General features: G+C 39.0%; 1 protein-coding gene across 3 annotated transcripts in view; it reads right to left on the bottom strand.

The window, feature by feature from the left end:
- CDIN1 (CDAN1 interacting nuclease 1) overlaps positions 1-14,289 on the bottom strand; it is a 140,227-nt gene extending 125,938 nt beyond the window's left edge. For all 3 annotated transcript variants that reach the window (XR_011047955.1, XM_068398255.1, XM_068398254.1), the window contains exon 1: positions 14,039-14,289. Coding sequence is in view for 2 of the 3 variants with exons in the window: in XM_068398255.1 (XP_068254356.1) it covers positions 14,039-14,139 (101 nt within the window). In the remaining variant the exon portion in view is untranslated. The remainder of the gene's footprint in view (positions 1-14,038) is intronic.
- Between the last annotated feature and the right edge of the window lie 3,211 nt (positions 14,290-17,500).

Below are 17,500 nucleotides of genomic sequence, written 5' to 3' on the forward strand. Positions count from 1 at the left end.
GAATATTTGCATGCTCTTCTATTGTGAAAATGTAACAGTGACAGCACTGTGTCGAATTCTTTTCCCCCTAGAACTTTAACTCCATAGGAGAGGCATAGCTGACAGATGACTCTCCCAACATCTGTGTTATGTACACTGCACAGCTGAGGAACCTTGGATCACTGTCACAGCTTCGTGGAGATGACCTACACCTTTCTTAATATCTACCCATGATCAAAAAAGTAAAATAAAAATTTGAAAACACTGTTTTTTTAAATGAAAAGTAAATATGGCAAGAAAGATTAACATAATCTAGTCATTAAGCTGTTCACATAGCAGCTCACCATATGTTGTATAAATGTCCTATACAAAATAATTTATCAGACCTGACACGTTGCACATCATATTGTATTATTTAATATGCTTACTAAAATTTCATGGATCAAGTGCCACTTCTGAAAGCATACAGAAAGCCCTAGAAAATATTTTTTCATCTCCCATGATTTATTTTGATTACCTTTTACAGCTACATGATAAAGTGGAACTTGCAAAATTACAAGGTTAAGGTTTACACAGCTATCGCTTCATATACTAAAATATAACAAATGGCTCCATGGCTATATACCATTTTACTTGCATTTAATATTCAGAAGCACATTAAAACTAAGCACGTTGCTTTCAACTGCATGTTTTAATAATTTTAAGTGGTTATTGAAGTAAACATCCTGATCCACAAAGGCAAAGTTCCATTGATATATATGTATATATCTAGATTTCTCTGATAAAGAGACTAACGAGCTCACAATTACAGAATAAACTAAAGCAAACAATTAACATGATACATGTTGATGACCCCAAACCTACATAGAAATATATTAATTTCTACACAGTAGCTGAAACATTTGAATAATATTTTTAAATTGTTGAGATTTAAAATGTTAGAATGGCAAGCATCTACGCCCAGATAAATGGACAAAATTCTCTATCCAGAAACCTCAAAACCACAAAAAAAACAATGTGTAAGAACGATCACCTGTCACTGGCGAGGTCTGTGTCTAAATAGCAAATTAAAACAAAAAGTATAAGCAGGAAGGTTGTTGGGGAACCAATGGCATTTGTTTGGAAAAAAAACACTCCACACCTAGAGGACATAGCAAACAGATAGATATGGCTAGAAAAATATTTAGACTGAAACCTTGTATTTATTCCATAAAGGACCATTTTCCTTTTTCTCTCTCAGACCACCGATGTCAAAGGAACACAATACAAATGAGATAAAAAACGTAGTCCGACTTCTCTTTTTGGTCAACAACTAAATTCTCCTGTTTCTAATAATAGGATAAAGGAAAATATATTCCTGTGTCAGATAACTCATTGCAATGAGGTCATTAAACAGTGTATTTGGAACGGAACTTGCTTGGCCTATTGGAGTACCTGCCAACTGGTCAAAGCAAATTTTCCTTTTTAAGCTCTGTAAGAACCAGAAATCTAGCTTACGAGTTATTTTTATCTTTTTATATTTTGTGTATCCAAGATAATGTGTTTGTCTAGGAAGACACATTGCTCAGCTGTGTTGAAAACTGAAGGACAGCTGCATTGACAACATGCATTTTATATTAATGCTGGAAATGGCTAATGTTCAATAGCCTTTTCATCTGTAGGAACCTACACTCACTCTCTGGCTATTAGTTATCATCCTTTGCACCAGTTGTAGCCTCATAGTACACATCTGCATTCTGTGGAAGAAGTGCAATAAAGAACTGGTCGCTACCAGTATCAATAGTGGACTGATAAGAAGCTCTGCCGTCTCCTAGCTAACCACAAATGGAAACATAGATACAGGCTGCATTACACAAGAAACTACCTTTGCTAACAAATGGGTCTTACTTAAAGAAATATTCTGTTTGCTGTGGAAGAATGAGTGCTATCTTAGGATATTTTTATTCAGTGTTGAAGCTTGTGGAGGTATCTGGGAATTAATGCTATCAACTGCTTCCAAGACCTTGCAGGCCTAGATACAGATGTGCAAATAGACCCAAACAATAAAGTCCTCTTCAGCACCACATCCTGACCTGAAGCCATTCTGCCAGTCACGATGGACAGCAACACTTGCTTAAATATCCTATTCAGACGAGAAAGATAAAGCAGTGGACTGAAGTTCAAGAATTCTCCAGCATAAAGCAATGAGACTGTCACTATCAATCAGGCTACTGGATATCCTGGGGTGCGCACTGGAAGGGACAGTCTATACCATTTATATCACTACCATATTCAAAACATTATGGACACTAGAATTTAAAAAAACATGTATGAAAAGAAACCATAAGATAGGTAAAAATGCTTTAGTTGCTGACAAAACAGAAGTTTTCAACCTAAGGGGTTCACAAACCAAAACATATTTCCCACAACAGACAGAGATTCCTGTTTGGCACATTTAAGACTGCTGACAAGAAGTTCATTTACTTTGAATTCTTCATTTGAAGCCCACGGACAACAAGGACTCCATGAAATACAACATTAGTTGAAAACTAATGATAGAGCGTGAAATCTTAGCATGCCAACGAGAGTTTGAAATCTATTTGTATGGCACCAATTAGTCAAACAAACAAATGAACAAGGCTTTTAACCATCACCGGATCTGAAGAAAGCAGAGCAGTTTTTTCCACTCCTCTTCCAATGCTGTTGGGTTTTTTTTGGTAACAACATTCTATCAGGCTTGTCTTAGAAGACAATATTAGGATCAGTTACTGTATTCCACATTCTTACAGAAATTAACCTTTACCATTATTTCACCCAGTATGAAGTATAATACAAGCTTCTGAGACTGTCACATTGCAAATAGATATGGTATTTTCACCAGGAACTTAAAGGAATAAACAATTAAAAAATGACTCTCATAGAAGCATATATGTTATTTTACTAAGTGATGTGATAAGCTTAGGGGCATATATCAGGACCAAAATGGTTGTAGTCATTAATTTAAGTAATAAATCATAGGTCCTGCCAACAATGACAGCAAACAGATGCTAACAAGAAAATGTGTTATTTAATATCATCATGTGTTATAAAAATGTAAGTGTTTAGGACATGTCTTAAATTTTTATAATAATATGCATTTAATACATTACTGTTTTGACACATAAAAGAATCAAATTTATAGGTCTCATTCGGCACTTGCTTTCTCTTCTGTGAACATAGAATGGATTCCTGAGGGAAAAAAAGCTCAAGAAGTGAATGTTTTAAACAGACATTTGCAAAAAACCCGAGTTGTTTGTCTTGCTGTCTTGAAGTAGATATTGTAAGCACTGAATCTCGTTAGAAAGTGAAAACCAACATATTTGCCTTTATGTAAACAGAAGTTTTCCCTTTATGTAAACAGAAGTTTTCCCTGAAAGTTCCCAGGAAATTCAAACAACTATGAAGTTTATCTATATACATGGACAGCAAATGATCTTATCATTTGCTACAAAGTTAAAAAAATAATTCCGTACAATCTTTACAAGCAGAATGTCAGTATTGAATAACTCTCAACGAGCCTGCTAAGTTATAAAAATAGCAGAAGTTTTACTTTCCATTGTGTCTTATTTGTTTTCTACATCAGTTTAAATAATACCATGGAATGCTACAATGATTTTCACCAACTGCATTCCTCACGAAAACCAAACCAAAAATCTATGTTAGTTATTAAAAACATGATCTATTCCATTCCTCCCATTCATAGCTACCCTCCTCTCAGGACTCTGAAAGCCAGACAGAAGGATGATCTGATTCAAGTACTGACATCTGAAAGCATAGGAAATGCCATTATGCCTTTTGGCAAGCCCAGCAACACTAAACAGAACCACTGTGCATACACCTTTTCCAGCACTGCATCTCTGCTGCTGTACAGCCTGCTGCATAAGGTCCCTCTGCAGGAGGGTCAATTGTTTCCAAGATGACCACTGTTTTTTCCAAACTTTTTTGTTTTGCTTTAAGGAAACTGTTTGGATAATAATACTCTTGTTTGCATTCTGGTTTGCCTTCATTTTCAATCAACTCCTCCAGGTATCAGCACAGTTCCTTTCTTGGAAGTGCTTCACTCAATGCTTTAAAACACTTGAGGAAGCAGTGATCAGAGTATGGAAACTAAATTTTCTTCATTAAATCTACTGAAGCAGATATTAAAAATGCATTTAATATACTGGGGATGGCTGGTGGGCATCACTGACTGTGACAGGCCAGTTACTGATGAGCTGCTGTCAGACAGCCTTCTCAGCAGGGATCTGTGTCTAAGGCTGTTGAAGGACAGCAATATCTTCCCTTGTGTGTAAGCTCTATTCATCTCCCAAGTATTTACTAAATCACAGATCTCTGCACACAAACGCAGCGTTTCAGCGCGTGCTAACAAATGATGGATGGCCTAGTCAATTCGTTATGTCCTGAAAGCGTGATTTCCTGCCATTCCAATCATCAAACCTCTAGAGCCTTCAGAGCTGATCAGTCCTGGAGAATATATTTTGCAGGCTCTATTAAAGGAGTAGAGGTTCTTTCCATTAGTCCCAAACTTTTTTTTTTCCTGGCTGATTTAAAGAGAACTCCCTCCTTCCCTCCCTCCTTCCAACAGCACCACCCTTATCTGTGTAAAGTATTCAGGGCATGTACCATTAGTGTGTTAGTAAAATAGCACTCCTGGAACACCAGCCAGTTAAAAAAGATTTTGTTTGTGACTACTATAAAACTTGACAACCTTTCATTTAAATTAATCTATACATCTTTATTATGTAACCTAGACAACCCCCAAAACATTTTGTAACTTAGCTTCTCTGATCAAATACCTTTTACAGCAAGGGAGTGCTCAAAAGGACCCATTTTTTTTGTATTTGCCTAGCGAAACATATTGGAGCTCTCTTAATTGTGTTCCTCCTAAAAGCATAAGCCACTTAGGAATAAACTTCCAATGTTCCAAAGACAGGTTTGCTGTCAAAGAAATAAAGCTTCTAGATTTTGCCCTTTTCATAGCAAGGCAATATACTTGACAGTCTTTCTTCTACATGCTAGAGGAGAAACTTTAGCTTATCTATTCAATGATCTAGAGGAGCAGAATATACATACCTCACACTTCTTACTCTGAAACATTGAGCTTTAAATGAATTAGTCCACAGCTGCTGAAGCTGTCTACAGTACAGCACAGTTTCTGAAGGTGGTATAACAGATATGAGTAAACTTTAGGTAAATAAGCATCTGGTTACTCTGAAATGCAAAGACCTTGGATTTCTTTGCTTGCTAGGAGTGATCCAGCCATAGCCAGCACAAACCAATCCACATTGCCCTACCGTTCACCTCTACCTTGACCTGGAGATTAAACTCACTTTTATTGCACACAAAGGTCATCTGTGTTAGGTCAAAATTCAAAGTCCCTTGTCAGCTAAGGTTGATATATTCCAACCTTTCCTACTCTAATGCATCAAATTTTTCATGGTGAGGTCATATTCAGCAGACAGTGTATTCAGCAATTTATCGTGCCATTGTAATATAGCCCAGAACATGATTGTCCAAAAAACAACACATGAATAAAATATTTTCCCCTCTGATGTAGCAAATCCCCTCTGCTCATAAAACTCTAGCCTAGACTTGTTTGCAGGCTTCAGAAGAATGATACAGTATGGAACTGTTTCTGAAATACAATTAAGAATTACTATTTTTATCATAATTGTCCTGAAGTACAAGCAACATGAATAGAATGGTATCCTAAAATCCACATATGGTCAGTGTTAAAACTTCCACTTCATCCTTCCTTAACAACCACCATAATCTGGCCCTTGAATCTACAGACATCTGTTGGTCTGTCTGATGACACCAAGCTTGCTTTAGAAAGAAATACTTAGCAAAAACAGTGCCACGGGACTTACCTTCCTATCCTGCTGGTGATTATCACAACCAGGGAATTCGTGAAGTGGCAAAAAGTGCAACCAAATTAAACTTCATGAAGCAACACAGAAATGCACACTGTGACCAAGACAAGTCCCTGAGCTTTGACATCTAAATGGATTTTCTCTTTTTCTTTCTCTTTCTTCCTCTCCTTCTTTCCCTTTCTTTTTATCTTTTTTCCTTTTCTTTCTCTCTTTTCCTGTTTTCTTTCTTTTCCTTTTTTCTTTTCCTTTTTTTTTATTTTTTCCTCCCTTTTTACTTATTTTTCTCTCTCCTTTTTTCTCTTGCATTTTCTCTTTCCCATCTGGTCTATATTTTTCTTTTTTCTTTTTATTTTCTGTCTTTTTCTTTCTTTTTTTTTCTGTCCTTTTTTCTTTTTCTCCTTTCTGTCTGTATTTTTCTATTTCCTTTCTTTCTCTTTCCCTTTTTTCTTTTCTTCTGTATTAAACAAGAGCACCTAACACACAGCTACAACAGACTCAGAAAGCATTTTCAAATTATAGGGAACTAATTTCCACATCTGCTTTAAGAGGCTCCCTCCAATCATTGTATTTCACCATCAAATCTTCAGCCAAAATGAATTTCACAAGTGTAATAAGTCCTGTTCTGTGTGATTATTTTTTTTATAAAATGAACTGTACTCCCATATGGTAGCACTTCCCATATTAGAAGGGGAAAAGGGTAAGAGAAAAGGAAGAGACTTATCAGTACTCAAGAATTCAGGAAGTACAATCTTAATTTTGTTTGTGTATTTCAAGCAAAATCTCAAGACTAACCTTTAAAATAACTTTGTATTTGCTAGGATGGAAAACATACGTGAAGGCTTGTAAGGAAGAGGATGACTACACTTATAAAAATTGCAACAGAAAACTACAATGGACTTCCCTCAAAATTAACTTTCATGTTGACACATGCTTATACATGTAATCTACTTTTTAGTTAATAGATAACATGCAAACAACTAAAAAAAATCCTTTCCACCTCTTTCCAAACAAATCTGGAAGGCACTTGTGTCCTGAAGACCTAGAATTTACATGTGCCAATGTAAGAATTTTCTGTCTAAAACCTGTCTGTTGGTATTGGAGAGCACCAAAACTGAGCAAAACTATATTTCCCATTCTACTCTGACTGAGCAAAACAGTATTTCCCATCCTACTCTGAAAGCTTCCACTGCTATCAATGGCTAGCTTTTAAATAAGTATCTTATGTTTAATCTAATGAACAATGGAGGAGACAAAGTTCTTCTGAGTTACATGCTGATTTAGCTAATTTCTGTCACTCAATACTTTGTATTACAGGGGAGGATTAGTATCCTTCCTATTTAGGGTCATAGCATAAGCAAACAGTTTTTTAGTAAGACATACCAAATCCAACCAGTTACAAGTTCTGTAAGGCTTGTTCACTTGCATTTACAGTGAAAAGAGAAAACCTGTACCACCTCCTGGTTTAGTGTACCAAAGCTGTAATATCTTACAGTAGATATCCTACCAAGGGTTCAAATAGCAAGAACATCTTTTCAAAGGGAACAATATCAGTTCAGAGCTCACCTAATTACTTTGTACAGTAAATTTTTATTTCATTTTAAGATTATTTTCAGTATGTTACCTTTTATTGTAGGTAATTTCTGAAAAATTTTATATTAATTTTCTTTCCAAATAATGAGCCAAGACCTCTTTCTCATCTCTTATTATCAATCTGTTTGCCTGTGAGGTTAAATGCAGCTTCAAGTACATAACAAATTTTAAATTATATCAGGCTTTTGCTACATATAATACACAAAAACACACAGCAGTGTAAAACTTTGTTTACTCTGAAGTCTAACAGAAAAGAAGAAAGAAGAAATACAAAACTTTAGAAATTCTACTGTTTTCATAGCGATATGGTCCAGATCATTTAAACAGAGTATACTATTGCAAAGTATCTGCCACTTCAAAATAGACAGGGTGGAAACACACCAATGACCATTTAGCATCTCCCTCCAAGTCTCTGCATCTCTTACTAACATCCACTTTCTTTTCTCTCATGAGCTGGTCTACTGAAATCGATGAGGTGGTTTATACAGGCAGAGCATGAATTTATTTCATTGTTAAGTACTGAGAATATAGAAAAGCAGAGGGAGCTTAAAATATGCCTTTATACTTACTTTTTTTTTGTAGAAGTAGTAAGTTTCTAGCACTCACAGGCACAAAGGCAACTTTCTAAATGAGATTTACTAGATCAGTGTTTGCAGAGTAAAGAAAAACAGCCTAGTTCCTCTGCTTTCCAAAATAATTAACCAACTATTCAGAAGAGCAGGGAGAGCAAGAGAAGTTACAAGAATGTCAGTTTTGATATGACGAGAGCCTTTCCAGGCAGAAGAGAGTGCAACTGAAGTGTCTCACACCAGTAGGTTGCCGGCTTATAGATAAGATTTCCCTGTCTAATGTACCTGTGCTTGAGTCCTGAGCCTAGAGCTCTGAAACGCACATAGACAGCTAGCTGCCCTCTGCTCTTGAGCTTCACTGTCCTCCTTCCTGGGTAACAGCAGCTCCAAGGACCACTAGAGCAGAGGACAGAGAATTCTCCTTCCACCTTGACTCAATCTCCAGGCTCCACTAGCAGCAGGCACCAGAACATAGAAAGGAAAGGAACAAAGAAAAGAAAAAAAAGAGGGAGATGGAAGAGAGGAGCAGTTCTACCTTCCTGTTTCCCACTGCAACCATCCTGGGCTCATCAGTACTGCCTGTTATCCTAAGCAACAGCACAAAGGCAGAATGAAATTACTCATGAAAAAGCAACATATTTCCTTGTAAATAAAACTGGCTGAAAGAGGAAAATCAGAGGCCTATCTACCCCCAACTCTAAAAACCAAAATAGAGGCAACAATGAAACTGGAAAAGAGGAATAAAAAATGTTAACTCAGTCTTAAATGGCTGGTAAAAGACATAACATAGATGTCATACATTTAAACTTCTTTAGGGCCTTTGTTTCAGTATGAACCATCACTGAGAAAGTGACAAAAATGAGCAAATAATAAACAGATTATATTTTCCAATTTACATTGTGAGACATTACCATGCAGATAAATTTTTTTTTTAAATGAAAAATCTTGTTGGGATGCTTACCAGGCCTGGTGTCATTTAATAAAGCTATCAGTATTTTGAAGAAAGAGCAACATAACTACTGAAAATGTGTGTAAAACCTGAAGTGATACTAAGTAATGAAGAAGACAGGTCATGAATGTAGAGGAACATGCATCACTTGCTATGCTCTGGGAACAAAGACTGTGTGCATTCCAATAATCAAACATGAAGTTACATATGTTAAAACCAAATATCCATACTAGAATATCAAGTATATCAATACGAACCTGTGCATAATGTTTTTCTCTCGCTTACTGGGAAAAAAGTAAAGTTGTTCTCTCACATTTATGCCAGCTTCTCTTACCTTTCTGCTGTAAGAAAAGCGCTTCCTGACCACTATGAAGGAAGCTTTCACAGAAGGGACACAAACAGGACAGTAATTCTTTGAACAGATGCACAGAAGAAAAGCAAAGACCTGCACAGAGCAGCTGCTATAAATCTAATACTTTGAAACTCTCTATAAACACAGTTTGCACTCAGATAGGCTCAAAAAATAATGCTTCTTTTACAGGAATAGAAGTGAAGGTACTGAAAGGGAAGTTGGGCTAGAAGCACTAAGTTTGTTTACCAGCTTTAAGTAAGGAAGAGAAACCATACAGAGTGCACTAACTGTGCTATGGAAGAATATAGCACTCCTAGATGGAATGAAAAATGTTTCACAACAGTTCAATGCAGGAACTTGAAAAGCACAATTTTTGGAATTACTGAAAGATGCAGGGCTACTGAGCCAACCTGCACTGTCAGAAAGTTCCTGGAATCCCCAATTCAAGAACACCACAGTGTAAGAAACCCGAAGACTCAGAACTGAAGCAAACCAGGAAAAATTCTGCAGAATTAAAAACAGGACAGTACTGTAATGAATTGGGTCAGCAAACCTCACAGCCTTAGAAAGCTTGGTAGACACCAGAGGAAGAGTCAGTCAAGAAAACTGTTGTATTCAATCAGAATTGGATACAAAGAGTAGCAAAAAATGTACAACGTATAGATTTGAGAAGGGTCTAGTCATTTTTGTCAGTCATGTTCTACTGGTGAGAAGGAAAAGTTTCTGAAGGGAAACTATGTATTCTGCCATATACAGAAGAACTGAGATTATTTTTTTCCCCTGGAATCGACTAAACCGAAGCACTAGAATATCAGCTTGGGTATGAATCAAACCCTTAGAAGCTGGACTTTCCTGGATAAGTTAAAATAGTCTTTGAATACAGTTAAAAGTTTAAAGGTCTAACCTACATCTTGTCACCATAAATAGGTAACGATAAGGTGATTCTTATGCAGAAGATTCTACTTGTAGGTAGCTCTAACTACTACTTAAGAGAGAAACAAGAAGTGAAAATAAAGAGATTGTTACTTTCTCAGAGCATTTCCTGCAATACCCTACATTTCCTACAACCAGCCCTACAATGGGTAATCCAATTTAGACATTAGGTCTCATTGAGAAAAGTATCACAGAAGAACACGAGCCCATAGCTAAAGAGAAAGCAGAAGACTAATATACAGAAGTTACAAAGAAAAACACAAATTACTAGCAAGTAAATAAATTCAGGTGCTAAACAAAGCAGAAAAGGTGGTACACTTTAGAAGACCACAACACAGAACATACAGAATTATCAGTCCCGTGGCGCATTTGTTAAGAAGCTCAAAGGAACTACATATCAGTGAACCAATACTGGCAGAGATTTATCATGCTTAGTGCTCAAAATTACATTTTGACAATCCTCAAGTCATTCAAAAATCCTGCTGTTAAACATGAACACATTAAAAGATAACTGCTAACCATGTAACAAATACCTTAAGAATAAATAAATAAATAAACAAATACATTGATAACTGCCAGGCATGGAATACAAAGTGAAGCACTAACAGAAAAAGAACAGAAATTTGATATCTGAGTTTCTATTTTTGCAAAATAACTGGATTTTAAGCAAAGTACACTAAATCAGTGTTGTCTGTAATGTTACAGGACTGTAAAAAAATTTTTAAAAGTCTCAATGCTTGTATAAAGATACTTAAAAACAGTATTAGAAATAGCCTAATTTTAACTATTTGACATTAATAAATCACACGGCAACACGCTTTTGAAGCGGTAATCTTACCAGGTGAAGTAGTTCAATAATAGTAAAGAACAAACTACGCTGTTAAAAATTTATTTAGATTGACAGGTCATGTTGGCAGCCACCACATAGCATACCTATACACACTAAATTGTGGCAATAGTTTTATGGAAATTACAAATTACTCTTAAGGAGAAATTGCAGAACAAGAGCAGGCCCACAATAAAGTGTGAAAGATACTTTATACAAATAAGGAGCATAAACTGTGAGTCTTGAAGAAACACAACAGACAAGGGAGGAATCAACAGATAAGACAGTATTAGAAAAAAACCTGAGCAGATTAATGCAGAAATTCCGAGACTCTCAAGATCTATGAGGCAGTAGAAACCAGAAATACTTGAAAACTGTCAATTTATGTATTGCATTACCAGTGGAATACTGATCCTTCCTGTGGAAAGATTGAACGTGCAAGGTGAAAGCAGTTATTATGGATATTAGTACTTTCCAGTTTGAATCAGCAACTGTTACCATATAATAATGACAAACTGGTTATGGATACCTTCATCAGATTGCAAGTTCCATGACAGATTCTGGAATACTTTCTTAAAAAGACTGAATTAGAAAGTTGGGGTAGGTGGGTGAGGGGTTGATTTGTTTGATCTTGGTTTTCATAAAGAAAAAAAGCGGCCAAGAAGTCCAAACAGACCCTTCTCGTCCTAGAAGAGAATAACGCGGGTTCTAGATTACAAGAAACTCACTCCACAACTACAAAACACACCACTGAAAAAGCCTCCCCTTTAGCACTTAAGATGGCATGCAAGCTTACAAATCTCTCAGCTGGCCTCTTTTACAAGATAACAGTTACAGAGACTACCTGTTTTTCACGTTATAACACATATCTATTTCAATACACCTCCCTTGCTGCTAAGGCAAGCAGTGGTCTTGGAATGCATTATTATTTTGTTTTTAACTGCATCTCAAAACCATTAGTCCAACATATTTTGCTACTTCAAACCTTCTCTCTGAGGGTCTTCTGCATCTGCCCTGCTATGACTAATAAAAAGACAAGAAACATCATTTGCTGAGCCATTCACAGAAAGGAGACATGTGACATGTGGACCTCCTCAAAATATACTTAAGACAGACATTTTTAAAAAAGGTGTCAATTCATTCATCATTCAAACAGAAGATTTTAGCCTTCTCCCAGGATGGACAAACATAATTCAGGAAAAGCCTGCAAGTAGAATTCAGAAGAGGACATTCTCATCTCATAATGTGGATAACAAGACAATAGTATGTTAAGCCAGCAAATCATGGAAGCAACTGCTATAGTTAATCTCTACTTTTCAGTGTTCGCCACACCTGAGCCAGCTGCTTTAGAAAAAATTTATTTTTTTCCTGATATAACCCTACACTGATATTAGTACGTAGTTTTTCAGGAGTCATCACATTCTGAAACTGAGGAGTCAATGGATCTTTTGTAGAATCAAAGGAGTGGACTGGGAAGTACAATATCAGCAGAAAGGCCTAGTAGTTTTCTGACAAAATTATTTTCCCTATTACAGACACTCATGTGCCTATGGATCTGTCTTGGAAGCAGGTTCCTACACACAGTGACTGACCTGGCAAACCAACCCAAATTCTAACCTTCTTTCAAGACAGCTTTATCAAAAAAGAGAGCATGCATTTGTGTGCGTGTATGCATACACGCATATATACGCAAACAGTCTTTTCTAATTTCATCAGCATCAAAGGGATAAAGCCAAGTCTAAGCTCCTTAGACATATGCTGTCACAGTAAGTGGTTTCCCAAGTTGCAGAAGTACTGTGCAAGGTGAGTTGGGGTTCCCAACAATGCAACTCAATGTGCTGACTGAACTAACCGCATGGCTTTAGCATCACTTCTTCTCTATAACAGGGCTGTTCCCTCAGCTTGATTAATTGCATTACACTCTTTCCTGAAAAGGAAAAGATGTCACTGGACAGCTTAAAAGCCTAAGTTAATGATGGCTCTTCATCCACTTACTGTAAGTTATACACAGCTTCAGTCAGTTTCCTCACCCACGCTTGTGGTAAGACTAGCAAGGCTCGCTCAGGAAGCATGGGAACGATTTTCTCTTTTTAATTATTTCTCTCTCTCACCAAAGTAAGCACAGCACTTAAAAAAATGCAGTTTTCTGGTGCATTTTAGAGACAGCACCACTCCTTTCCTCACAGAATCTGATTTCGTTTCCTGTCCAATTCAGCACTAGCAATCCTTCCCCCAAACCTGAAAAAAGAGAAAAACTTTGCAGTATGCCCTTTACAACTTTGTTGCTGTTGGTAGTAAGCAAATTTTGGAAACGAAGACGAGTGCATGGAGCACATTCTGTCATGTACACCTTTCCATGCTAGCTATGGTCATTTACAAATGACTTTGACAATTCTGAACACAGCTCAGGTGAGGAAGCAGATGAATGCTCACTTATCAGTAGCTGATCCCTTTTCCAGCCTTCAACTGGAGAGCAGCACCAAGAGGTACAAGTCTGGAAAGCTCCTTTTCCCCTAAGCCACAGAGGCAGTGGTATCGCAGGCCACATTCCACCCTTGGCCTCAGCCACAAAGCAATGGTCTGAGCCTTAAGGCTTCATTCACGTAAGATCTACTTGGTGTTTTAAGAGCCTCATGAGTGACCCGAGAGCTTTTATTTGGACGCGTGGCAGGAGGGAAAAGCACTCTTTATTTCGTGCCAACTTCCCAGGTCACAAGAGAGTGAGAAGTACCCTGCTCCTCGCAGTAGCCTCAGAGAGCTGTCACTTGCCGTCGACCACCGTGTGCGTGTCCAAGTGATTTTGTACCATGTGGGGCCTGGAACTGGGGGCACCGGCGAGCTGGCGGAGCCGCCCCTCGCCCGCTCGCAGCAAGCTCGCAGGCCGCCGCTCGGGGCCCGAGCCGCCCGCCCCGCGCCGGGCAGCGGCCCCGGAGGGCAGGAAGCACTTACCTAGGGAACTTCTCCTTCAGCTTCCTCAGGCTCTGCCGGGTGGGCTGCACGTGCCCCAGGAACTGCGCTATTTCATCGTACTGGGCTTTGGTCAGCTTCATGCTCCGCACCGCCTAACCCCGCGGCGCGGGGCCTGCGCAGCGGCGGTAGGGGCAAAGGGAGAGCGCTGCGCCGCTCCGGCCCTCGGCACCGCGGCCGCGCCGGGCGGCGAGAGGCAGGCGGCCAGCGATGGCGGGGGGGGGGGGGCACGGCAACCCTGGGGCGCCCTTTGCTGCCAGCCCGGCAGCAAGGCAGCCAGGGGCGGCTACAGAGGCCGCTTGCCACAGCTCCACCCCGCCGCCTGGCCGGGGCGGTGCGGGGAGGGAGAGGGCGGGGAGAGCCGCCATCCCGCGCCGGTCGGCTCTGCGCAGCCGCTCAGGCGGGAGGGGAGTACGCGGCGCCGGCATGTGGTTTTTATCAGGGCGTACCGCCAGCCTTGTAACCCTCGGGTTTCGCTTTTGCGCCCTGCTAGCCGCTCCTTGCTTTAACGTCTGCGAGGGCGGAAGGAGCTGGCGGGGCAGGGGCCCCGTAGGGCACCGCCGGTGCGCCCTCAGCCCGCCGCCGCCGGCCCCGGGTGCCCGCGGGCTGAGGGGACTGACGGGTTGGGTCGGCGCGCTGTGTGCCGGCCCTACGGCGTGTGCGGCAGCGCTTGCCCGGGATGGGGTGTGTAAGACGTGCTGTATTAACTGTTTTAAAGTGTAATTTTCAAGGCCCCTTCCAAAAGTCCCTTAGAAATGACTGTTTCTTCCGGTTTAAAGAAAAAATAAATGCTGAAGTAGCGGGGCTGGCGCTGCAGAATCTGACAGGGCCTGAGTGTGCCTGGCCTGCAGCATTGCGCTCACACACAGAAATGGCTCCCGCTAAAATTTAGAAGAAAACCATCCAAGTTTGTGCTTGGATTTACTTCAAAGATTGTTAGGTCTCAAACTTAAGCAAATTATATTATTAAATATCATTTAAATATCAGCTGCAAGCCTTAGTTTCTGTGCTGGGCATTTTAAATAAGTTTTATCGAATAACTTGGAAGGTAGGTGTGCCCTTTTATAAACAGCATATAAAAACTAGAGGTTATGAAGAGAATTAACCGTGTGTTGACAGAGAAATACAAATATTCCCTTTAATTTCAGTTTAATCACAGTGATTAACTATGTACAGGCTACTGGAGTCCTAACCTTGAGGTTTCAGGCACTTAATCCGCGAAATTTGCTTGAAATCTTAAGAACTTAATTTTTTATTTTTGCAGATTTTAAGTTCTGTTGACTTGCTTTTTCTCTTAAAAGCTTTAGGGTCACATTTTAAGTGTTTTTCTGCATCTCAGAAACTTAACAAAGTTTCTTACAAGAGTACAAGATCTGGAACTTCAAGGAAAAATGAATAGCATGGCTATGTCAGTGTTACCAATACTTAAAAATCCGACAGGATGTATGTAATTATCTGCTTTCTCTAGGAAAAACTCTAACCGCACTTCGGAGCGTGATAGTGTGGAACAGACCATTGTCTTTGGAAAATCCTGTTCATGATTTCTAACCAGGAGATTACGTATATGTAAACACCTGGACCTCTGAACCTCTGAAGGAACGTTGGAAAGGACCTTTCCAGGTGTTGCTGACCACATTTACTGCTATAAAGATTGCAGAAGCAGATGCGTGGATACTTTACACCAGAGTGAAGAAAGCCCCACCAGTTTGGAAAATTGTTAACAGGGATGATAAAACATCCAAAATTGATTCTGAAACATGTCTAATTTCCAGTATCAGTTTTTAATAATATTGATTCAGGAATTTTTGTTAGTGGGAGCCGGGTTAGGGACAAAAATTGGAAATTGTGTGACAAAGGGATATAGAAACACAGACCCTCAACCAGGAGCAGATCAGGTGATTTATCTTCCAAGAAAAACTCCAGAAGAAAATTTAATGATAGGATTGATCAAGGAATTTGCCAATTTGCAAAATGTGTCACAGATTACAGCTTGTTTACCAATACCAAGGGCAGTGGGTGAGCCAATTCCATGGGGAATCTTAACCTTGAATTTGACTAACTTGGAATTCAATAATGGGACAATGAGGTGTAAACAGGAACTTAAAGAATCATGGGAATTGGAGAATGTTAAAACTGGGGAAGGAATGCCAGTATATACAACCAGCTGGGAATGTAAGGGACAATTCGTGGCCCAACCTGGATTATATGAAGGTCCAGGACATAAGGGATGGTGTTATTACCCTAAAATAGAACAGAAAAACACCACCACATGGATAACAAAAACAAAATGTGAAAAAATTAACCAAACACAAACACAACAAGGGAAAGGAATGATTTGGGATTCAGTCTGGTCCATGACCATACTATCCCAATTCCAATATATGGGAAATACCTCCTGGTGTTTTGTCTGGGATGGAACAATTTTTACAGCATGGCCCTCAATAGATAATAGGGGAAGCTCAATTCGGGAAAAGGAAAATTCTGTACCCTGGTGGAACTGCAAAAAGATTTACAATTGTAACACGATAGATTGGGCAATCCAGAAAGTTCCCCCGTTGGCAGCAGCCTTAAAATATGGATGTCTGTGTTGAGGCCTTAAGAATGACCTCCCACTGACTGACAAATATACTATACCAAGGGGCAAACGATTCAATTGTGGAAAAGAGACAATTCAAAGTCCAGGACATTTAGTCTGGGCAATGAGCGATGGAACTTGGACCACTCACTTACCTATGGATGGAAAAGTGAAACAGATAACATTAGGTATGCCAACATTATGCCCAATTTGGAAAAAATCTCCTTTTAGAGGAGAATTTGAAACTCTGAAGCTAAAATGTGTAAAAAGATCAGAAGATGATGATGAATGGAACGAACCCGCAGCCAGGGTACGAGTGAGCTGTTTCTTAGAATCCTTGTTAACTCCTCTATCATCCTACAAGAATAGAGATTGGATATATCGATTAACAGGACAAGTTGAGAGGTTGGCAAATGTGACCAGGAAAGGGTTCAGACACTTGAATCTTCAACTACAGGCAACATCTGGAATGACTTTGCAGAATAGGCTGGCATTAGATATGATTTTTAAAGAACATGGGGTCTGTGGATTCCTGAAAGACAGAGTGGATCATTGCTTCATACATATTCCTAACGTAACTCAGGATGTGGAACATGATTTAGATTTACTGGAGAAAATAAAAACTGATACTCATGAACTTCAAGAAGACATGAAAGAAAGTTGGTTGGACAAAATTTTCAGTGGATTAGGATGGAACTTGAGTTCATGGGTCAAATCATTGATAAACACAGCATTAGTTTTGCTAATAGTCTTTATGACTATTTTTCTGGTCTATTATTGTCTGAAGAGACAAATAAACAGCAGAACTGCTTTCAACCAGATGATCGTTCAGGCAGTAACCAGACCACAAAATCCACAAGATGAAAATT

The sequence above is a fragment of the Nyctibius grandis genome, chromosome 4, assembly GCF_013368605.1.
Source record: "Nyctibius grandis isolate bNycGra1 chromosome 4, bNycGra1.pri, whole genome shotgun sequence".
NCBI classification, from domain to species: domain Eukaryota; kingdom Metazoa; phylum Chordata; class Aves; order Nyctibiiformes; family Nyctibiidae; genus Nyctibius; species Nyctibius grandis.